The sequence below is a fragment of the Rhamphochromis longiceps genome, linkage group LG22, assembly GCF_057381845.1.
Source record: "Rhamphochromis longiceps isolate RC_006_pf linkage group LG22, R_longiceps_female_GT1.1, whole genome shotgun sequence".
Classification (NCBI taxonomy): Eukaryota; Metazoa; Chordata; class Actinopteri; order Cichliformes; family Cichlidae; genus Rhamphochromis; species Rhamphochromis longiceps.
The window spans coordinates 15,912,298-15,936,968 of record NC_140577.1 but is presented as its reverse complement, the minus strand read 5'-3'; the positions used below and the strand labels follow the sequence as shown (position 1 = coordinate 15,936,968).

The 24,671-nt window shown below is 41.0% G+C and overlaps 1 protein-coding gene across 4 annotated transcripts; it reads left to right on the top strand.

Moving 5' to 3' along the window:
- The first annotated feature begins 53 nt into the window (after positions 1-53).
- On the top strand, positions 54-22,907 carry LOC146643774 (zinc finger protein 516-like). 4 transcript variants are annotated; one of them, XM_085396589.1, is made up of 6 exons: positions 54-461; positions 8,003-8,043; positions 14,229-15,741; positions 16,633-17,925; positions 18,306-18,370; positions 19,798-22,907. In XM_085396589.1, exons 3-6 carry the CDS (start codon positions 14,409-14,411, stop codon positions 19,846-19,848), a joined length of 2,742 nt encoding a protein of 913 aa, XP_085252715.1. In that variant the 5' UTR covers positions 54-461; positions 8,003-8,043; positions 14,229-14,408; the 3' UTR covers positions 19,849-22,907. The 4 variants fall into 4 exon arrangements, with proteins under 4 accessions (XP_085252715.1, XP_085252712.1, XP_085252713.1 ...); XM_085396590.1 differs by lacking the exon at positions 54-461 and adding an exon at positions 841-949; XM_085396586.1 differs by lacking the exon at positions 8,003-8,043.
- The last annotated feature ends 1,764 nt before the right edge of the window (positions 22,908-24,671 follow it).

Genomic DNA, 24,671 nt, shown 5'->3' with positions numbered 1-24,671 from the left:
TACCTCCATTTGGGCCGCAAACACGAGCTCGACCTCACTCAATGTTCCGCACGCGCGCGCACCGGTCACCTCTCAGCAGTCAGGCTCAGCTGCAGTGAATGGAAGCGAGGCGCGCGCACGCAGAGATCACTCGCCCTTGCTTGTTATTAACGTTAATAACGTTATCTCTCGCGTCACTCATGTCCCCGGCGACGACGACGGCCGCCGCAGCAGCCGAGGAGCGGAACGGGAACCGCGGTTCAGGTGCACCGCTGTGATTGAAATACGCGGAAGTTTTGACGCCACCGAGCAGAAAGGAGATGAGCACACCGCTCAAAGGATAGCCCCCCTCCGCCTCCCTCCTCCTCCGCTCCCCTCCCTTCGGTTTGTGGACAAGTGTTTATCCGCTGCGAGGCGAGAGCTCGGTCCGTGATGGGATTCCTTCAGGAGCGACCTGCCGCCTATCGTTAACCCCTCTGGAGGTAAGGAGTGAAGCCAAACGACGGTTAACTAACAAAAGAGACCCGGTGGGGTGTCGGACGGGAGCAGCTTATACGAGAAGTGCTCCGTTTTGAGTTTGTGCTGGCGAAAGTTGACTACAACATCCCCGTCGGTTAGTTGGCAACTAAATATGGATGTCAGTTATTTGTAACGCACTCGGGAGAAGTCGTGTGTCCCGTGAAGCGAGGCTGTTTCCTACATGTAGCGACTTGACACCCCCTCCCTGCCAGCTCCACACATTATCGCTTCTTTAACCATTACCATCATCTCCGGTGCTGTTCGGGCACAGCTGTGAAGGCGGTCGACGCACGCAAACTTGTGGTGAGTAAGTGAGCGCAAACGGGACAGACAACAAGGCTGCCATTGTACCGGATCAGCGGCGGATTAACGGAATTCCTTTTCTCTGCTCTGCACTGTCTGAATGGCCTCCAGCCTCTCTCTCAGCCTGCCCGCCTGCCTTCGTGTCACAGTGGGTCTAACATCTTGATTTCTAACCACTCTCACCCCTTGCACTTGTTAGAAACAGTGAGCTAAAACACCCACCGAGCCTCCACACCACAGAGGCCTCAGTGAAACATGTGGATGGGCCACTTAAACTGTATTGTTATCAGGAGAGGACTGATGAGTAGGGTCCAAAAGTCAAAAAAATGGTGTGTGTTTTGCTTCTTTTGTCTGACCATTAGTACCAAACAAAGCAAAAGAAACAAAAAATAGCGCATAATAATCTATAACAAAATATAATTGAAACTTTTAACCTTTTATAAAGATTGAGGCTGATTTAGCACTCAAACTGGATTTCAGCTGGGCTAAGCAGGAGGAGCGGTCCCAATTTTTGTCAGAAAGGGCTAGGAGGGTGTTGTTTGTCTACCCCTGCCTCAAAAAGCTCTTGTCTTATGACTGATCATGCACAGCATAGCACTGAATGATAAAGATTGTTATGTGGGTGCTTAAAAGTCTTATTTACATCCCACAGAGAGTAATATTGGTTTGTCTTTTATAGTACTCACAGGCAACAAACAAATCCAGGTCTAGATTTTAATTTTAATTTTTTAATATGTTTTACTCCCCCCCTCCCTCTTTGCACTTGCACATCATGCACCATCTCCAGCCCTCCCCTCCTCCCCTAGAGTAACCAGCCAACATGTGGGGAGGTAATCCCAGCTATTAGGGTAATCTCCTCAGCATGGCGATCAATAGGGGAGGGTGTGCGACAACTACCAGACAAGACTAGTGGGGGGGACAAAATTTGTGCTAAAGAAAAAATGATTTAATCATCTAGATTAGGTCAGGAGGCCGGGGGTCTGGACAGAGGCTTGTTGCTGGAAGGGGGAGGGGTGCAGACAGCGCAGGCAGGAGGATGTGAGGGGTCAGGCCATCTCCACTTTGGGCAGCACCCATTGTGATAGTGGGCTGAAAGTAGGGATGCAGTGATTGGGAAATTCTGTGTGGAAATTGTGTTGAAAATAAGACACTGCCCATGCTAATGTTTTTATGTAATAACCTGTTTTGTGGTTGCAAAACAAAGGCAATTGTTATTGTAAGTGAAAATAAGCACAAACACAAGTTTTAAAATGGGTGGTAATAATCATTTCAATTTCCTTTCTTTTTAGTGGGCAGCACTTTAATCTGGGGTGAATGTCAATGACCTCATCAAATGAAAATGAAGCTTCTTAGTCTTTAAATTATTTTTACAAACCTCAGTTTACAATAAAAAAAAAATCCCTGAAACCATTAAACCGTTGTTCCCTGTGAATCCAGCATGAAGCAGTAAATACTCAGCATGTTTTCATGTTTCTGCTTTGTGTCTCAGTGACACCAAAAGAGAAATAAGATGACAACCTCCTCGAATCTACAAAAAAACAAACAACAAACTTCAGTTGTAGTTTTTGTTTGATTGTTTTTTTTTGCATTCAGCGACTGATTGAAGTGGCTGCGTTACCAGTTGGTCGCCCACAGGCTGAGTGTGCAACATCCTCAACCTCTGGGTGGCCACTTTCGATCATAAGGCTATTCCTGGAGACAGGCAACCCGTCTCCAATAATTTGCCGTCTAATTGCCAACACTGATGAGGGAAACTCCCATTCAACACGTGTCTTTGCAATAGGGCACCCGACGCAACTAGTTGTATTCAGGTTATAATTGTAATTTTTCAGATTGATCACAAACTGCCTACCTAACCCAGTCTTTGAAACAGCCATTTCAAAGGCAGTAAAATTCCAAGTTCACTGCACCTGGTCTCAGTACTTTTGGTCGTGCGGCAAACACTTCAACCAGTTTCCTGTAGCGTTGTTAAAAAAAAGTCATATTAACACAAATGGCCAAACATGAGCTGCAGTGCTGCTGTTGATCACAACCTCTGTTATCACTTACTGTTTTCATACAGACACTCTCCGCCCCAAATGTTTTAAGCAATCCAGATCATGCAGTCATGTAACTTTAAACCATCTTTGAAAGATTTCCTCGTCCCTGAGGGAAAAGTGGCTTTAGTCAATTTATTTCTCAGTGTAACATCTATAGTAGGTGTAACAATCTTTCAGTTATGTTTAACATACATGCAAATCACAGTGGAGTTAGTTTTTTCAGAATGAAACAACTAAAAACCCCTAAAAAAGAAAACAAGTTCTGAGTGGGTTAAACACAGGAAACTGAGCTTTACACTTAGACGTAAAAACATCTGCACTGTTCAGTGGGCCAAATGTCTGCAGCGGGTGAATCTGTGGCTAAAAGGCGTACGCGTTCTTGCTGAGTGTGCATCCTCTCTTTTGATGTGATTACCTAACAGCACATCATACAGATGGATCACATGCTGCATTCAGAGCATGTGGTGGTGGTCACATTACCTGGGCCTTATGTAAACAGATGAGAAACATCATCCTACAGAAAATCTTTAGGGACAAGCTTAAGCATTTAAAATTTAAGCAAGTAAATCTACTCAAATTGCTATTTTTTCCTAAACAAAAAAAGAGAATTATAAATGTAAAATATTTAAACATGCTTTTTCTTTTCTTTTCTAAAGTTCAAAGTTTTAACTTTTATAACGTGTTTGCTAATTTTTCGACACCAAATTAATTAATCAGGAAATTTGTCTTCTAATTACAAATGAAAAATATTCATATTTATGTTAAAAAAATTCTGAAAATGTAAATGTAAAACAAATTGAATTTTCTTTAGGAGCTTATTGTGATCAGTTCTTTGGGCAACACTAATTTAGCTACTGCGTCATTTTTTACAAAACCACAAAGCAGCGTTTCTTTATTTTAGCACAATTAAGAATTGAATGGGCGGAGAACATTTATAGTTTTTGATGATTCATATAGGTTCCTCAATAAAGAAAAGAAAGAAGAACATGGCCTTTAAGTCTCCGGTGGAGGAACTGGAGTGCAGACACTGGCAGATGGAAGATGGGAGGGATGAGTAAGGCGTTCACAGATCCCTTCTGTTTGGTCCCATTGAGACCAATGAGACGAGATTGGATGGGTCTGGAGGAATCAGGTTACTATCGGCTCATTCTATTCCAAAGAAGTGGTGGTGTAAAAGATGCAATACCCCTATGGGAAACCTAATCCAGACCCTCCTGCCAGCTGTCTTTTGCTCCAGGGTAAAATCGCTAAGCAGGTATCCCCTTACGCTTTTTCAATCCTTACCTTAATCATCAGGAAACGGGAAATTACACACACATGTCGTTACAAATCATTATCTACTACGTAACTTGAGAATTATGATCTTTTACGCAGATAGAGATCAACATTAGATGTCAGGAAAAAGCAAAACCAAAGCAACTTAAAGTACGTTTGATTAGAAATATCAGCTTTAGCATTTTGTATTTATTTTAGTTAAAATTATGTCAAATTTCTTTCTGATTTGCAGGGGAGTGATTCAGCCTCCTCAGCCTCTGATGCACTTTTTGCATGCAGACATTAATTCTGACTGCAAACCTGTCATAAAAATAATATTTACTGTACAGTTAAAGTGGCTGTGTCCATTATTTGGGCTCAATCTTCATTAGTCTGAGGATCAACTCAAGCTAAAGTTTATCTCCAATTTAAGATGCATAAGATTACAGTGACAGCCTCCTTTTTGATGAACCTATTAGTCAGTCACCAGAAAAATAACTAGAATATGATGATAATCATAAATAGGCTTAACAAAACAATAATACTTTTACATAATTTAAATCAACAAAACATTTTCTAATAAGTGTTCTGATTTACTGCTTCTCTTGGCCTTATTCTGTAGGCTTAATCTCCTTTAATCTGCTGTCATTTCTTTTACTTAGTGGCTTGACTCGCATTTAGGTGACAATGAAATCAGTGTCTTCGAATTTACACCTATGGACAGGAGGCCGAACGATGAGAGGAAGGCCGATAAAGTAAAACCAGAGTGATAGAGACATAAAGGGAGACAGTCGGAGTGAGTTTGAGTTGACCTTGCCATGATAATCTAATCCCTGTCGAGAGTGCTTTTTTTAGAGAGCAAGTTAATGCCAGCAGATTATACTCCAGTGTCTCCCACACTAGCCAATCCGAACCGAAAAGAGAGTGGGTACACAGTGGATCCTCAGGCCTACCATGGAGGATAAATCAACAGTAATAATAACCTATTGAAAATAGCCCTAAAAATGACAACTCTTCATCTTTGCTTTTCTGCTCTTTAGTGGAGCTGCTCAGGTAGTTTCTGATGTCTGCATGAGACCACTGTGTATTTCTGCAGCAGGTAAAACCGCTGCCGTCTTTTCTCTGTCATGCCACGGATGCCCCCTTTTGTGCACAAAGGGGCATCCATGATAAAAGCCACTCATTGAGCAGCTCATCTCATGCAATGAAGAGTAATCCCTGTATATGTTGTGTAACCAAGTGGAGAGTTGCCTAAGAAGGGGGATGGGCACGAATGTGCGCAAGTTTGTCCGTGCTTGTGACTGTTGAGCTCATGGCTGTCTAATCTTTTAGGTACATTAGGCTGGTCGCCCACAGCGCCTTGCGGCCTCACTGTTTTTGTGCAATTAAGTCATTCTAGGAACGTCATAGGCCCTGAATAATAACAGGAGTTGCTTGTGAGCTGTAAAAGGATAATCCAGCTGTGGTGGGATGGAGAGTTGTCTGGAAGGACTGAGCTGTGTACTTTTATCAATGTGTGTTGATCTTGTTTTGCCAGTTTTTTCAAGACTTCACTCTAATGAGGTTGTTCTGTGGTCACTAGGTTATTCTAAGACCTCTACTGCTGCATTCAGGCCACGCTGGCAGGATGGGAAGAAGCATGCCTGTATTACTCTGAGAAAGTCATTGTTAGCTCTGCAGTCACACCACGCAAGTGGAAAAATATCTTGACATTTAACATTTTTATGATGACACATATTTCTTTATATTTTTATAGAAGGTATTTGACTGAAGGATAGAAGGAAGGCTTTTTTTTAAAACACACTGATATTTCTTTTGTTAACTGGACGAGTTTGTATTCAAGGCAATATATCTGATGTCCAGTTGCTGACTCGTATTGTATAGTTGCTACACATGAAGTCATGCTTGCACCTGGAGTTTGTGTTGAGCCCACAAAACCTGTAAGAAATTATCTTAAACTAACCAGAGAAAAAAATGGTGAATTGACGAGTCTAAAAGACAGAAGACACCCTGACACAAAACTGACATACACCTGCTTGTTTCATACATCAGAGTACTGCACAACAGCGCCGGTTAGCATGGCTATCATCTGTTTACTTGTTCCCCTTCTCAGAGAGCGAGAGAGAGAGAGAAACGGGTAGTGAACTGGGACCTGCTGTTGAACATTAATAAAATAAATAATACATTTAATCCACTAGTATTTCTGGCATTAACTTGGAAGGGCAGCAATATTTAAATGTCTACTCAACTATTTATTGTTTTTTAACATTGACATTCAAAGTAAAAAATTATTATATCAATTAACCAGAAGCTGGCCCTTTTTGCTTTGAAGAGTAGGTAATCATAAAAGATCGATAAAAGATGGGCGTAGCTGCTGTGACATCACCTGATCTAAAGCCTTGAGCGTTTCTGCTGTCGCTTTCTTGGTTGCAGAAACTAAGATGGCTCGAGAAGGGGCGGGTCTGACTGTGAGACCACATGCTCAATGACTTGTGATTGACAGCTGCGAGTGTGCGAGTGTGTGGTTTCATACTTCCATTTTGAACCATCGTATGATCAAGATCTACAAATTTTGTGAATTTGATTATTCAGTATATCCGACAGTGAATGACTTGAGTGCATAAAAAGGGCAGGAAATTGTCTACAGAGGTCAAGTAAGAAATCCCCTTTCACGTAGATTTCTATGGGATTGAAGGCCATTAATTAAAAGTAAAGTGAGTAAAGTAATTAATCTTTACAGATCATTGAGTTTCAGTTGTGCCTACTATAGATATATCTATGCCAGAAATGTAAATGGTAAATGGTAAATGGCCTGCATTTGTATAGCGCTTTTCTAGTCCATAGGACCCCAAAGCGCTTTACACTACATTCAGTCATCCACCCATTCACACACACATTCACACACTGGCGATGTAGAAGTCAGTAGCAATACCAGTAGAATTACATGATTCCCGATACCCAACTCCTTTATTAAAAAAAACACTTGAACATTACAAAATTACATTATCTGTAAATAAAAGCAGTACAGAACAAGAAATGTTAAGATTTTACTTTGATAACAGGAAATGGACTGAAATGTGAGTAGCTTAACTTTAAAAGGTAAAATTAGTTAAATCATTAGCCATTATAGTTAACTTCACAACAGCAGTTCTTGCTTTTAAAAACAAAATGGTAATATGTATTTCAGGAGAACATGATACTTTGCATATTTAAATGCTGAACTGAAACTCGGTCGCCTTTCATTCTGTGAACTGGTCTAGATGTCGGGCTTTTAGGTTCTTCTCTTAACTATTTTCTTGCTTGTTCTAAAAATCACAGTAGCATCATTGAACATTGGCTTTTGTGAATCAATAATCACTCCCCGATCATCCTCCTTGCAAATGCAAAGTATTTCCATATCTGACTCTTGCTGCCTTTCTTTGCCTTTCTTATCATCGGGTTGGGGTGCAGCTATTGCAGCAGCTGCACGAGTCACCATCTTCCACATGTAGTGTTTGCTATGCTTGTGGGCGTCCTCCTTCTTCTTCAGCATGTAAGAATAGAACATTTTGTAGGTTTAAACCGCCCCACACTTTCAGAATTTTCGTAATGAAAGATGTGATAATTATCAGTTCTGAGGATATCTCTGGTCCACTAGGACTTGATGTGGCAAGCTCGACTTTGCTTTTAATTTGTTGTGAAATATCCCTTGTGCAACACTGTATTTCCTGTAATCCGCTAACAACTGACACAAGATTAATCATACTGTCAGGAATGACTGATGGGCAGAAAGGTTTTTCTTAAATTTATTGTACTGTCCATCTGGATAAGTTAAAGATGGGAACAATATGATAGAAAATATCCTGAATATAGACTCAGACTATATTTGCAGCAAAGATAACGTGTAATATTTTCATTTGTGTTTGCAGTTGGTGGACAGGATTACTGGACACAAAACGGTAGATGCGAGGTGAGGCTTAGCGAGTCACTGTGGCTTTGAACACTAGCATAAGGACAGTCACATGCCATCTCCAGTCAGGGGTATGTTGGCACAGGTTTGTGGATGTGAATATTTGGATGACTTCAGCACATGCACACACACACTTGCACTGTGTGCACATATGCATGCACACAGTCATGGGGTATACACACAGCAATGATTTTTCACATCTCTCACTAGTTTGCAAATACAGAAATGCGCAGACGTCAGCTGTTGTGGACACTTCTTTATTGCAAAAGGAAAAATTGGTATTTGAGGCTTTTTTAGGTGTTTTTAAAGATTAGATGGGAGACTTCCAGTCCACAGCAGCAACCGGGCACACAGTCAGTGCGCAAACATGCAACGCTGTGGATATTTTCATGCGAGTACACACGCACATCGCAGAACGCAGGCTCTCAGCATCAGTGCCCTGACCATAGGGAGTTTGTGCTGAGCTGGTTGGGACGTCAGGATGAATCAGTGTGCGGACAGCTGACTGGACGTGCCTATTCATCAGCCAGAGAAAAGAGAGTGAAAAATGGAGCGAGGGATTCTAAAAGAAATGAGTTAAGCCCCAGAGCAACATGTTTGGCTATCTGCATTACTTTACAGATCCTCCAATGGGCTTTGACTGTTGTATGGGATAAAGGCTGAAGAGGTGGAAAAGATAGCCGAGTACAGGAAGGAGAGGAGGGGGTAAGACAAGGGGAGTTTTCACGATTATTTTTGTTGTGTACACATGCAGTAGTAGGACACTGCAGATGCAAATATTAGCACTCACTAAGCAGATAGGCTGCTTTGACAAAGGCATAAGCTCATACTGTAGAGGCGGCTACCTCCTTTCTGATGGCCTGTTTATTCCCATCTGTTGCCCTCAGCTCTCTGACTTTATCCCCATTGTGTTAACTCATTACATTCGCCTTAACCATAACCCCTTAATTGCCACCTTCCAGTTTCTCTCCCATATCCTCCCCCCTCTTGGAGACAGTGTGCCACATTGCCCGTGCGTTAATCTGATAGCGTCTGCCTGCCAAACACCTGCCATGTCCAGAAAAAACCCTCCTAAACTCCTCCAGATTCTGGGTTCAGCACCCATTGTAGCGTGAGCGGATCAGCACACATGATAGCAAGCAGGCAGGCACGCATTTAGACAGATGCAGATGCACATACAGCAGATAATTAGACGAACAACCTCACCTCCTGGAAATCATGCTGGAGTCAGTGTTTTTGCTTTAGCCTTTATGAGTATGTGTACCTATTTTTCCCCCTTGCATTCAAAGAAAGACGAGACAAACAAACGTTGTCTTTTGTCTCGCCTCTTCGCCCATTTGAAGACAGTGATGGGTAGGCCCAGGCCTCCTCGGTTTAACAATAACTCTCTCGACCCCCTAATGAGGGGTGGAGGGCCAGACATGAGGCGATGTGACAGTTCTGGTGCGGCTGACACAATAGCAGGTTTTTCTTTTGACTGCCTGGCTGAGCTAGAGTACCTTCTTTCACTAAAAACAGCCAAACAAATGGTCGTCGTTGCCTGAGGAACATGTTTAGCTACATCAGGCTGCCTCTGCCATGCACTGTTCGTTATGTAGAGCACCACAGCTGCTTGTATGTTTGTCATTTTTTGAGGTCTTGATAAGAAGTCTCTAAAGGAGCTTCTCACATCAAACTCATTTTCCTGGCAGACAAGATCATTTATCTCTAAAATGATGAAAGATTTATCGCTAGATTCCAATTTTCTTTAAGCAATTCTGATTTTTCTCTAAGCTTGACCTGCTGATAGAGACTTTTGTCAATTTGGTGTTTCTTTCTAAGAACTGTCAGCATATACAAGCAAAAACCTGGTTTTCTTCAATGCAGAATATCATATTTTGTAGTAAAATAAGACTGAATAAGGCTGAGAGGGAGCTAGCAGAGTTAAAGATGCACAAATTGCTTTTATAGGCAAAGTTAGAGAGGAAAGGTTGAGATGGTTTGAACTTGGGCATCCCCAAACCTCTCCAATAAACAACAATAAATAATTAAATGAGAATGAGTGGCTTTACAGGCACCTTTACCTGACATGTTTTACCCCACCAGCCAAAGCAGGTGCAGCAGATGTATATACAACAAAACAAATATCAGGTACATCATTTCCCAGTGTCTTTATAACTTCACCAGATGACACAAAAGGGCAGATGTCCTGTTTTTTTACCCATCTCCATAATTTTCCTGGTAACTACTTTGATTCTTGCTTTGGTGAACTTGATGACTATGATGAAATATATTCGCCTACATGTGCATTATGGAAAAAAACACTGAAGTTGTTCTAAAGTTTATGAGGTCAATTCATAGAACAACAAACTTATTTTTCCCCCCCAGTGTTTCCCTGGAAGTGATCATGTTTTGTTTTGGTTTTTTTTAAAAAAAAGGGGAGAATCTTGTATCTCACGAGTTGGTCGTTCAGATAAAAAAGAAAAAAACAGTTCCCTATATGAGTAGAAAAAGAAACATGTTGCGAACATGAGCAGCTGACCTGTTCAAGATGAGTCTCAAAGCATATATTGGACAGGCTGTTCTAGAGCTGGGCGATATATCGAGTTTTTAAAAAATATCGATATATTTTTATACGAGATATAAGATGTGACAATATCCTTTATATCGATATAGTCTATGTTACGTTATAATTATACTTGTGGAGCCGCAAGTTTGCCTCTCTTTCGTCCACTTTTGTCTTTACGCAACGTTACTCGGCCTCGCCTCTCCTTCACTCAACACAACTCCCCCTCCTCCCCCATCGCTTCACCTGCAGGAAGCAACAAGATGGACACGGCAAATCTGCGTTAACGAGTTACTGCGCATCGCCCCGTGTGTGGGGCTGGACCGCGTCAACGTGTTAGCTAGCTAACCACGCTAACGAGCTAACCACGCTAACGCCATGCAGCCCAGAGGGGCTGCACGGCCTAAAACCCTTTCATTCTCTCAAAAGTTGACAGCGCGCCTTTTGTATGAATTCTGGTTGTGCTTGATGGCCGCGAACCGATTTTATGTGGTACACGGCGCTCAGCAATCTGTCAAAATGTTTTAGTACGACTTTGGTAAGCTACGGAGCTGCACCGCTTGATGGATTGTCGGAGCATTACGGCTGAGCCTCGCGGAGTGATACGTACTGTGCTTCAGCGTAATATTACCGTATTGTGTGTGTATAAGGACCATAAATGGCACCTGTTAAGAGACGTGGTTACGAAGCGGATTTCAAACTCCAGGCTGTCAGTCACACAGGAGAAGTTGGGAACAGAGCAGCTGTGAAATCTGTCTATGTTATTATGCTCAGCGTCTTTTAGTTTACATTCTGACTGCACAATTGTGAGCTTTTTGTTATGCATAAAAACAACATTGTTTTCTTTTATTTATGGAGCATTATTATTTAATAAATGCTCATAATTTATTTTTGAGTAAATTTTATGTACATCTGCTCTATGTTAATAAAAGTGCCTGTGTGACATCTGGGACACAGCTTTGACTAAGAACTCTCTTTTTGTTCTTACTTTATGGCTTTAAAAAAAAAAAATCGAGATATATATCTTATATCGCCATCCAGCTAAAAAATATCGAGATATGAAATTTGGGTCATATCGCCCAGCCCTAGGCTGTTCCAAAAAAATGTGCTGCAAACATAAAAAGTTCAATTTTATGGTTATTTTATGTATTATATGATAATATTTAGCTAATGTGTTAAATTAACCCTTTTAAATACCATTTCCTATAACTTCACGGTCACCAACATTTCTATCTGCTACTGAATCTTGTTTGATTCACCACTAAATATATGATTATGAATCAGCATCGCAGGCCATGCAAAAATGACCCAGTATGTGCTGATTAGCCTTGTGTTCGTGTTGCCAAAGTTTTTTGGAGTTTTGATAAAACATTACTGTCCGAGGCAAGCTATTTTAAGATAAAAAAAAAAAAAAATCATCATCCTTGAAAAAAAAAAAAAAAAAAAAGCCAAAAATATAGGTATAAACCAGGTCAGGGATCTGGACAAATGCTACATCACTATACCTGCAGTCTCAACAATGATTTGTGTGTAAAACCTTAAAGATTTAGATTATTTTGATACTAAAAGTTACAAATATACATTCTTACCTTTTTACTTACAATCTTGCATCAGCACTCAGCCCAGAATCCGTGCTCTGTATGTGCGAGTAAGTGAGTTTCTAAAATGAAGTTTGTTGATAATGGATTATTGATCGTGAATTAGAGTGGATGGCCCCTGGGGGCTCATCCTGGCCGGCCAGGAATGAATACATCTCTTCATGCTTCACCTCACACACTCAATTTCGGCATAAGCAACCAAAGGTCTGACAGACACATGCATGTTGAGACACTGACCCGTGGTCTAATAGGTACAGACAGCCGTCGTTCATCCAGTAAAGGACAAAGGTTATTCCAAAATCTCCGTGATGCAAATTGCCTCAGTGAGCTCTCACCCTCTCTTAGCACAGAGTAAAACAACCTTAATGTGAATCAACAACTGCTTGATCTTAAACAGTTTTTAAACCAAAATATTATTCAGTTATTCAGTCATCAGTTTATTCTATTTAAAGATATGAAATTAAACCAGGGGTGTCTACTCTCACTGCAGTGCTTTTTTACATGTTGCAAATCTCTTGTTGGTATAGATTGTTATACAATCTGGTGTCACAGTCTGGCAAGGGCAGACTGTATGAATTGAAAAAAGACCCAAAATGCAGACTCCAAGGAACAGGGAACAAAACTTGAATGTTAACAAAAAGCGAGCCGTTTAATATGGCTGGAAAAAAAGGTACAAACAAAGGGCAAGGCAAACTGAAGCAAAATTAACACAAACCTAAACTGGGAAAAACTAAAGCACAAGGAGCCACAGGGAAAAATCACACAGCTATGATGGAGGACACAACACTGACAAAGAGAAACATGGGGCTTAAATACACTGAGGGATAACGAGGGGGAATGAGCCACAGGAGGAGAGCACAGCTGAGAGTAATTAAGCAGGACGAGGCAAGGGAAGCAAAACTAGAAACATTAACATAGAACAGACTGTGAAAGTAAAACAGGAAACACACTGACGGAACTCAAGACATGTGGACTTAACAGACTGGGGGAGACAGAACATAGGGATCTGAAACATGGAACAGAAAGGCACAGTAGATCAACATGAACATAACAACGCCACAGGGGAAGAGTAAAACTGAACACGATGAACACAGAAACACCAGACCTCTTCACAATAAAACAGGAAACATAATGAGACGTAGACATGACAACCCAAACTTCACAATGTAAGACACAGACATGAAACACATGAAAAGCAGGGGAGATTTACCATAGTTGGAAACACGAGGGGGAAATAATAAGAACTAGAAACACTTAAGCATGATAACAAATGAACTTAGGAACCTGAAGGGCTTACATAAACTAAAACATCAAAATGAACTAAAACTCAAAACACTGGGTCATAAGACCCAGGATCGTGACATCTGGTTTATAAGATAGTGAGTCACAAATGCTGTGGCCACTGTCACATTCACTTTTAAGCTTTAATAGTTTTTCTGTGTGGCTTCTCAGTTCTGAAGAATTAAAGTTTTCCTTTTTTTCTTTTTGGACATCAGCTGCTTTTTCACTCATTTTCAGTCCTTGTACCTGACCATGTTTATTCATCTGTTAGGCCACTTAACACTGAGCTCACATAAAAACCAATGTTGTGTCAACTTGGACAAAAAAGCAACTATTGCATTAAATTGTATCTTTAGACACTTTGTTACCAGCAGCCTGTCATGGAATCATATGAAGTGTTCCTACTTCTTTAGTTGAATTTATGAAAAAAATACATAAAACGCTATTTTTGCACCATTTTGGTGATTTTGGAACGGCTATTACCCGAAAACCTGGCATGTCTCAGCATGCTGTGCAGTGCAGACCTCGAAAACTATCTACAGCAGAAGAATACTAAAGAATTAAGGTGGTCATACCAAGGATTAACTTTCAAGCTCGTTGTCTTTGTGCAATCTCTGTTTTTTCCTTAAATACTGTATTTTCATTTATGTTTTCATATTATTTTAAAGCCATTTGGACAGACTTTTTTTAACTGGCTTTTTTCTGAATTTTGGTAGTTAATTTAATTATCATGGGACTCATTTCAGTTTCTTTTTTTCCAGGTATCATAAAAACAGCATGCCATTTGATGAAGGAACTTCTCTTCAGAGATCGGGATTGGATACTAAAGCTGTGATGTTTGGCAAGTTTTTGTTACCTGTGCTGAGAACTCAATAAGTTTTGGAAGAATAACTTTTCTAGAGTTTCAAAGAGGATTTATTAAACAGCTGTGGTGATTCTTGATGACCGGTGGTCTTGGAAAAGTGATGGAGACAGAAGAAAGGGAGGATGTTTCACAAAAACACACAGCTAAAGTGGAGGCAGAGGATGAGGTAACCCCATGCCACACCTGCGGGGTGTGTGGTCGCAGTTTTCCACTTCTAAGCTCTCTATCTCAGCACATGAGAAGACACACTCGGGAGAAGCCTTACAAGTGTCCCTACTGTGAGCACAGGACAGCTCAGAAGGGCAGCCTAAAGGCCCATATTAGAAGCCATAAATTGGGCCTTTTGAGCCAAAACCTCAGTGACAGGGAGGGGGATGGAGATGAAGGGCAAAAAGAGGATGCTGATATAACTGACCCTCCTGAGCTCAGCAGCCCACCTGATAAAGCTCATAACATTAATGGAAAGGTCAAGAAGAAAACAACCAAGAAAAAGGTTAAAGATGGTGTCGAGGTTAGCGATGGAGGTGATGACGGACCTTTTTCCTGCACCATTTGTGGCCAGGTTTTCCCTCAGGTATTACTCCTCAAGTCCCACATGAAAAGGCACCGTGGCTCTCAGGATCACGGTTGCCGGATATGTGGACGACGCTTTCGCCAAGCGTGGTTCCTCCAAAGTCACATGCGCATTCATCGAGTGAAAGCCCAGCTAAGGGGCAGCAAAAGCAACGAACCGCCTGCCACCATCAACGGGGTTCCTCAGGACCCAGCATTACTGACGAATGAAGAGTGCCTCTATGAGCTCTGTGCAGGCTGCGGTAACTTCTTCAATGACCGCAGGACACTGCAGATACATGAAAAGTTGCATAAACTGAACCACACCCGCACTCAGATGCAGAATCCAACACAAGGAAATGTGGAGTCCTCCGAGGTGCAAGATGCTAAGAGGCAGTTTTTGGAAAGCCTGAACCTCATTTCTGCTGGACCCAGGGAAAGCCCTGCAGAAGTGAAGCCGGGCAGTCGAATTCCTGAGCTGGATCCAATTTGTAGTTACCAGTCATGGCAGTTAGCTACAAGAGGACGGCTAGTGGAGGCTACAGAAAAATGTCTGGGATGGGAGGAGAGATTAGCTGATGCGGAAGTGGCATATGACATAGAAAAAGGCGAGTACGTCCCCTTGAAGCAAGAGAAGAAGAGAAAGCCAAATGACACAGCCGGCTCCAATCTTAAGAAGAGGAAGGGTGATGCAGGCCTTGATCACAAAGGTGGTGACAAAAAGATTAGCCAGAAGGACTCTATTCTGCTGAATGGACTTGGTCAAGCATTTTATGAAGCACTACAGACTAAAAACGTTAAAGATGTTCACTCCTCATCTAAACAGACGAAGAACATCAAGAGCCTAGACCAGGAAGGTGAGCCGAATACACCACAACACACCATAATACATTATCCACGACAGAGCTTAGACAAGAGTTTATATTCGTTGATCAGACTTAGAACAGTTTTGTACTTTTACCATTTATAAGCATCAAAGCATCAATTAAGGGCTGTATTTTATACAAATTGATTTCTGAAAGGTAAATGAAACTACAACTCTAGTACAAAAATGAGTTAAATTGGCAATATATTGTGTAAAGGAGAGATCACTAGCGAATTTCTAAATGGATTACAGCAGCAGTAATTGCCCTTTTTTACACAAGAATGTCTGTAAACATACAAACGCAGTAAGGTTACCTTACCTAATATTTTTAAGGGACTCTTAATATATAAATCTCAGCATTAATAATTGTTTTATTGTCTTAACAAATCTTTAAAAAACTGTTTTGGTTGGATTTGTAGATTCAGATTTAGATTTATTAATTGTGTGTCAGGGGTGGGACAAAATATCAATATGGAAAATTTTATGTAACAGCTTCTATTTGTGTACAATATCTTTAGACTAATGACAAATTTCTTTATTACTATTAAAACGTGCTGATGCTATGTTCTACCAGTCTGACTTACCACAATGACTGTCAATACTCATCATGGCAGCACCAGTAATCATGAAATAAAGCTAATAGGGCCAATATTAGCTGTTTGCTAATATTTTGGCATCTGCATTTATAATGACCAATAAATAAACACAATTTACATTTAATAATAGCACAATACATAATTCTATCTTTTTGTCTAATTAGGGGTGTTTTTTCCTTCCTTAGCTAGATGTGTGATCCTTCTGTCTTTATTATACAGTCTTTTTGTATATGTAAAAAAAACTGACCTCATTTGTTATGAATGTCCCCTTCTGTTTTTACCTGCAGATAAAAAGAAATATTTCTGCGAGCACTGTGATTTCCACACTGTTGACACCGCGCTACTCAGGTCTCACCTGCACACGCAGCACCAGGACTTCCTGAGTTCCTACAGCAAACAGAGCACCAATTTGGACATAAGCAGAAGTGGTTCCAAAGCCTCAAGATACATGGACTACCTCAGAAGCAGGAGCATCCTGCTCAGTCAGCCATATTGGAATCCATATTCATGTTCTCCAAGCCAGGAGTTAGTAGAGTCAAACATTAAAATGGAAAAGACAAATGGCTCAGAGGTGAAAGAGCAGGGACATGCTACTGGCGATGCTAGCAGCCTCCTCAATCTTTCTTCTTTACCCATAACTGATGTTAGTTTTTCAGTAAAAACACAGGGCCTGGTGAGACATCAGTGCCCATACTGCTCCCACACCACCAACTACCCAGAAGTACTGTGGATCCATCAGCGTGTTGCCCACAGGGTGGATGGCAGCAGTACCATGGCACCCAAGTGGGCACCTAGCATTAATAGTCTCAAGAGTTTAAAGGCAGGTGCTTCTCAGTGGAGACGCACAGGGCCGCCACCCTTCCTCGAAGGCAAGGACTGTCCAGCTTTGCCTACTCCAAGAACGCAGCGCACACAGCCTCCCGGGGTCACAAACCATGGCAGCAGCAGCAGCAGCAGCAATAAGCAGTCGTCCCACAAGAATCAATCAAGCACCCTGAAGTCCAAGCATCAGTCAAAGGACTCACGACCTTCAGATGCGACACAGTCTAGTGGCAAGGTTGGACTCCAAAATCAAAAGAAGGAGCATAACCGAACAGTGGGGGGTGGATCTAAAGGCTCCAGCACCCAAGCTACTTCATCAAACAGCATTGTGAACAGCATTGTGAACAGCAAGAGTCTCCAGAGCTTGCAGCCTACCAGCAGCCCAAAACAAAGAGGCAACAGAGCCACTGTGGAGGGGAACTTCCCACAGGAGGGTTTGGGTTTTATGCTGGCAAGAAATCGCAGTGGGAATTCTTCTTCTTCCTCTAACACAGATAAGCTCCACTCTCGCAGGCATTCAAGTGACTTTTCTTCAGGTCCCAAAGGTTCTGATCTCTGGGCTGCCATGAATATGTGGGGGCTACACGGAAGCAAAGCATATTTAGATACACTCCGAATATCTCAGGGAAAGAGTGAATCAACAGGAGAAACGCCAACGGACATCGATATTTTAAGTATCCTGAAAAACTACAGTCCACATGATCTGGCAGCTCTCTATCAGCACTGGGGCTTTGTTGATCCCAGGCTTGTTTCACAGGGTAAGGAGGAAGCTTTGCTTTCTGCTTTATTTGCTGTAAATGATCAAAGAACTGAGTACTGTTTAGATCAGGGGTGGGGAGCTCCAGGCCTCAAGGGCCGGTGTCCTGCAGGTTTTAGATGTGTCCTTGATCCAACAGAGATAATTTAAATGGTTAAATTACCTCCTCAGTATGTCTTCATGTTCTCCAGAGGCCTGGTAATGAACTAATGATATCTAAAACCTGCAGGACACTGGCCCTTGAGGCCTGGAGTTCCCCCACCCCTGGTTTAGATGGAGGCCTAACGTTTTAGGAAATAGGATTTCTATTATAAAAATCTACTGCTTTCAGAATGAGAAACAGATGTTTCAATGCTCTTTCACTACTTTCTACTTTCACAGCAACGATGCAGTTAAATGGAAACTTTGGAAATGAAGTCCATTCCTCGTCTGAAGCTTCCAAACAGGTATGTTTTTGATTTTACTGATAATTTCTAGATTTGTATTTCAGGCAAAAAGAATTGTGAATTAAAATAATCTTTGCATCTTTCATTTTAAAATCTTTAAGACTTTTCGAATCATTGATGATCATAATCGGTTATACAACTAGGTTGGTGGATATATACTTATAAAGTATATAAATATGGTTTAAAAATGGAAAAAATAGCATTTTGTGCTCCAAACCAATTATATCTGAAAACATAAGCCTACCTTTACATCATTATTGATTAACTTTGTGTTTATGTTTTTAAAATCCTGTCAGTTATCTGGTGCAGGGCAGTGTTTCTCTTTATATTTGTATCACAGTTCAAAGCTTAACTACAGTTTCATCTTAAAGGTAACTCAAGCCAGTTAACCGTAGATCAGTTATCTCACTTTCCAGAGTGAAGTACAGCATAAAGTCCCTGCTCACCCCGTGTACAGTATGTCTTTACCAACTGCGTGTTCCTGCTCTGTGTCTGTACTTCGTCTGTGTCTGAGCACAGTCTGTCATTTCTGCGCACACGTGCGTCTGCGTATTGTCTTGTATCTACGTGCGTGGCTGTCAGCTCCCACAACCTGGCTGTCTCTTCCTTCTCGTTTCCGTAACAGAAGCTGACAGGGATGAGGCAAACAAATAATAAAAAAACATTGTTGTCCCCCTCAGGGTAAAATTCGCACAGCATCTCCATATGGTGTGTCATCAGCCTGTCAGTCAGGCCTACCCTGATGCTACCTACAACTGTTCTTGCTTTCTCCTATTCCCCCTAGAGTAATGTGTGGGCAACTTTTTGAACACGAGTGATGGGCACTGTCTGTCTTCAGGGTTGAGGATTTCTAAGCCAGACAACAGTTGTATGTGAGGTGTAAAACAATACTGGAGAAACATGACTTTGTGAAAGATTTTTTAAAAATTTCTATTTCTCCATATCTTATACAGCGTTTGTGCATCGCTCATTTCCATCTTTGTGAGGACACTCATAGACCTTTGTCTTAACTAAAGGGCTAAAGCCGACCCACCGGTTCTCAAACTGTGGGTAAAGCTACTGCAGGGGTGAGGGGTGTGGGCAGAATTTAATGAAAATGAAGTTGAGATAATGAATGATTTATTGCAGGGACTATGGACTGGTTCCTATATAAAGCTTTTCTACTCTACCTGAGCATTTAAAGTGCTTTATACAACTTGCTTCATTCATTCAGGCACTTTTTTCCATGCTTAAGTGCTTTTTTACTAACATTCACACACATTCATACTCCATTGGAGGCATCAGAGTAACTTGGACCAGTCGCACCACCAACCTTCTGATCAGTAGTTGACCTGCTCTACCTCCTGAGCTACAGCCACCCTCAAAAACAAACCAGTTGAAAACCTGTGCCAGTGCTAACTAGTGTTACTCACACTTGTCTTCTGCAGATGAACAGCCACTCCACTTCATCCTCAGGGTCTCTGCATAAAGGAACGTAACGAAACATTGTGCTTCTCTTGGCTGCAAAGTTCTAACTGCTGAAAAAAGAGAGGCCTGCTGTTCTTCAAAGGAACTAGCCATAACTCCTGGAGAGCACAGAGGCTCTGGAATCTGCACAATATATGCAAAGCAATGCGGTGGACTTGTTTGATTTTGTATTATGACTGTTTGATTTGAAGTGTTAAGCATGTTACGAGTGTAGATATGATAGTTAAATAAACACATATGATGTGTTTTTGATTATTTTATTTGGTGAAAATGAGGCAAATGTTCAGGATTATTGTACAAAACAACAGGAAAGCATTGTAGAAGTACCACAGCCAGGTGGAAATTAAATGTAGAGCCACAACTATGTGGCTAAACAGATGTTCTCTTGGCTTTAGGCCCAGATATCTGCTTGTTTTTGGTTACAAAAAGTAGATCCTTGCAGAGCAATACAACATACCAAATCTTACAACTCATAATTCCACTAAAACAGCTGTGATGCAAATACATGTTTTTAACTGCTGTATATCAGTGTCGAGTTTAAGTTTGTTGTTTTGTTTCATGTACAAATGTCTTCTTTTTAAGTTTTTAATTTTCTTGGTTGAGTATGTGATTTTTGTTGCAGATAACATGGTGTCACTTGTGTTTTCAGCCCACAATTTAAATAATAATAATAATAATAATAATAATAATTTAAAAACCGCAAACAGCTTTTGAGTCAACGTTTTGAGTTTGCCAGTTTTCATTTGGTCAAAAGTTATTTGTCACTATGCACCATCTCAAGAGTAGTCTGGGCAAATTCAAAGGACTCTCCTTTAAAATGCAAGTGTTGACCCAAGGCCTTAGTCACACAGGCCTAGAGACCCCTTTGCAAACCCCTGGCAGACTTTTGGTACCCTAACAGCTGGTGAGTCGTTCCTGGAGGTTGCTGAGTGAGATGTGTCGCGAGGAGGGTGCTGCACCAAAAATCTTCTTGTCATTGCTTTGGTCATTAGCATATTAATGCTATCACTCATTGTTTACACTGGAAATGTTGATTTGTATGCTAGCACTTGTCAACTTGTCACTTTAACCAAGACATTTCAGAAGGCACAACTCTTACTTTAAAGGTAAATGTTCTACATTGTCCAGTTTGCACTTTTTCCACTTCTCTTTTTTAAATATTTTTTGGCCTTTTTACAGCTTTCTTTGAAAGGGTACAGTGAAGAATGACAGGAAAGCAGAGGAGCGAGAGCAGGGAAGGCACAGGCCACAGGTCAGATGCAAACCCAGGCTGGCTGCTCTCAGCCATGCGGCATATGGGCACCTCACTACTCCCACTTTTCATTGTTTGACTGACACTCGACACAAGTAGTTGGCGACTGTTTGCAACATCTTCTGTATAAACTGCAGGGGATCACAGCAATCGAGAGACCAAAGCAATAACAAGGTTTTTGTTGCGGCACCTTTTTGATGACCAATATCAACAAGCAGCCACCCGCCTGGTGATGTGGACGCCAGTAAATGCGATACCTCGAGAATGAGGAGACGTAGGAGCTTCAAATTAATAACACACAGGTGTCTCTACTAAAAATCTCTGACAGGGTTAATCACTGCCTGGTCTTTAAGGCTCTGCTATTTTAATATATATGATTTTTTTTTTCAGTGTTCAAAACTTTATATTTTGAACCCTACCCAAACCTTTTCTCCAGTTTTACACATTCCTCATGTAGTTTCACCAGTCCAGTCCACTTAAAATCAAAGTGGGCTGTATGTGGCCCACAGTGTAAAAAGACTTTGACATCCCTGCTCTAAGGTTTTAGCAGATGTTTTCACAGAACAACAAGCAACCCATTTTTCCCTAGCAACTGATGGTTGAAAGGTGGTTGCCAAACGGTCGCTATCCCTGTGTGACCAGGGCCTAAGACAGAAATAGTGCTTTTTTTTTCCTGTCAGTTTGGAATCAGTATTTCTCCTAAGGTCAGATATGTAATTCAGTTGCTTCAGGCACAGCAATGCCATCGAGTCCTCTAGCTCTGCTTCAGGTTAACAAACTGCTCCGTTGTAGTTTACAGTAACTTCAGCAGACCAGTGAAACAGCACAACCAGAAACGGTGCCCTAGTGTTTATCTTGTATTTTGTTAATGAAAAGTCGTTGGCCATTTTCCAAACTTTAGGTCCAGGATTGATGTGAAAAATGAGCACTCGCGCTCGTCATTGAAGCCAGTCTTCAAAAAGGGTCTCAGAACAACCAGTGAACAATGAAAAGTGCTGCCATGTTTTTATTTTTATTTTAAATCCAAGTTTAAAATTTAAATGCAACAATTTGCTCTTATGTTTTCAATTAGAGCGCAGACATCTGCACTTCTTTTGGCATTATTCTAGTGATGTAGCCATTTAATGCTGTGATTTATTTCTTTTAGAAGTAGAACTTTTAGCAATGAGCATTTCTACTGATCCAAAACTCACCTCAGTCTCCAGTTGTTTTCATGTGTTTCATTGTTTGCAGATTTTAGTATGTTTACATTTCAATTCCTCCTTCTCAGTGTATTCATATCCCATAGAGACGTAGTCTATGCATTTAACTAAAAGCCATCAACTTATGGATTCTTGGGCGATCTTAAGAATCCATAATTATGAAAGCACTGACTGTGTGGAGAGATTTTTCTTCTTTTTGATAATATTGTAAATGATAGTTTTATTTAATGGTCTTTGTTTGTTTGCTTCAACAATTAAAAGTATTTGATATTTGTAGTAGCAGAACATGTTAAAAACATGTTGAATTTTCGTCACCTTTGAGGTCAGGGTCAGCGGGGTGTGATGCTCCCACAGCAGGTATCACTGAGCCTGTGTTTTGCAACGACCCTGTAACTGTAACTCCTGTTTGGCATAAAGAGGCAGGAAGCACTGAGAGAGGGATATTTACGCAAGTCTGAACTCTTATGCAAACCTCCAGCTTACAGTTGAGCTCTCGCTGGGTTCATTTTTGTGACTATGTAAACATGTTTCATAGTTATTATGTTGGTTCAGAATTTATATTTTCGACAGATCAACAATTTTTGTCTGACTGTAAAATTCAAATAAAGTTGGTTGATGCCGATCTGCGATGGCGTTGGATTTTTTTTCTCCATCACACATCATCTTCATTCAGAAGCCTCACGTCACTGTGTCACGTTCCTTCTCAGCAGTTTAACAGACTCAGCTCTCTTCTTCTAGTCTGCACAATATATATTCGAATAAAGTACAAAGCATTTCTTCTGCTCTAATAAACAAAATGACAAAACTAAATAAAAATTGGGGTCATTCTTGCTGCAGTGTATCACTTCTACCAGCAGGTGGCAGACAATGTCAACAAATGAAGGAGTTGAAAGCCGCTTTTGTTTACTCATGGCTCTTGGATAAGTGGCTTTATACCTTATTTCTTCTACACTGTTTAACAAGTAACTCTTTCTCCTATTTGCAGTGAGACTTCCTTTATATGCTGTCTGTGTGTACAACTCACAGCAAAGAAATCACAACGACCGCTGATGAATTAAACCTTTCTCCCCATCATCCACCTTTGTGGTCTTATAAAAACACAGTTACAGCAGATCTTTTAGATTTAAACTCAAACTCCTCGTGCAACTTTCAGCAGCTCTTCCTTTTTTGTGTGTCAATTATAAAAATTCACAAACGTACATCAAAGCATAATTTTTAAGTCGGGGCGTGTGTGCCGCTGACCTGGTCTGACAGAGGAGAAAATAACAACTGAATAAAGGCATTACTTGCACTGACTCTTGTGCAGCATATTGACGAGACATGAGCACAACTGTGCGTCTGCGTGTACACTGTGTGTGCCTGTGTGTCCTTGTCACAATGTGTTTGTCAGCGGGTCGTGTTGAATCTTGGTGCAGTGACAGCATCAGTTTGCTGCCTGAGAGACATCAGAGATCATGTTCGCAGAGCCACCAGCAAGGGGGCTGAGAGCTGGTGCCGGCCACAGGGACTGGGAGTAGATAATGTCAGGCAGCTAGGAGCAGGAGAAATGCAGTGGCATATGTTGTCTGACAGGGAAACGCCTGGATGTTGTCGGGCAGAGAGGGGGAGACGGTTTGGTGGCCAATGGGAGTGACAGCTGTCAGGAAGTGCTTTCTGTGTGTGTGAGAGCTACTGCTAAGAGAACCTAAGAGCTTTAGTCCTTCTAACTGAGTGTTTTCATTATAGGAAGTGCCTAAAAATGCTCTTTTGGGTGGATTAAAGGTCAGAATTTGCTCACTTGAATTTGGTTAGTTTGAAATTAAAGCTTGAAATCAGACTTGACGTCAGCTCTGTAGAAAAACATCACAATCTTGATATCATACGAAAGTTATGAGGCTTTGAGTTCTCTGATTTCATGAAGAAAAGTCTCACACATTATAATACATGAAAATAATTAAAACAATGATAAGCCACTGGGAGATTAGAGAAAAGATTCCTCTTCTATAAAATTGTAAAATTGGTAAGCAGATAATAAATACTGTCGTGAACTCCGCTGGCAAATGCTCTGCTTAAGGATAATAAAAGGTAAGATTTAATTAGTGTGTGAAAGGTGACAGCTGGGTGTGATTATTTAAACAATCAAAGTTTGATTTTAGGGTTTAAATTAAGTGCAATCAGTGTAAGCACAGAAGCAAGATGTTTCTTAAACATGCTGCTTTTTTTGGTTAGAAAATCTCAACCCTATACACACAAAGGTCGCTAAACAGAAATTACAAACGTAATCTAAGGGGGTCACAAGATAATGTAGGACTTTAGGACTAATCCTTGGTCCCAAAATCTCCTGAAAGAGAAAATTAGGAAAGAAAGTTAGAGATGTAAAGCTAAGATGGTGTGGTGTGAT

Excerpts from the sequence above, each read along its gene's own strand:
- LOC146643774 (XM_085396586.1), top strand. The coding sequence starts at position 14,409 with ATGACCGGTGGTCTTGGAAAAGTGATGGAGACAGAAGAAAGGGAGGAT. Across the intron at positions 15,742-16,632 it reads CAAGAGCCTAGACCAGGAAG|ATAAAAAGAAATATTTCTGC; the intron begins GTGAGCCGAATA and ends TTTTACCTGCAG. Across the intron at positions 18,371-19,797 it reads CGTCTGAAGCTTCCAAACAG|ATGAACAGCCACTCCACTTC; the intron begins GTATGTTTTTGA and ends TGTCTTCTGCAG.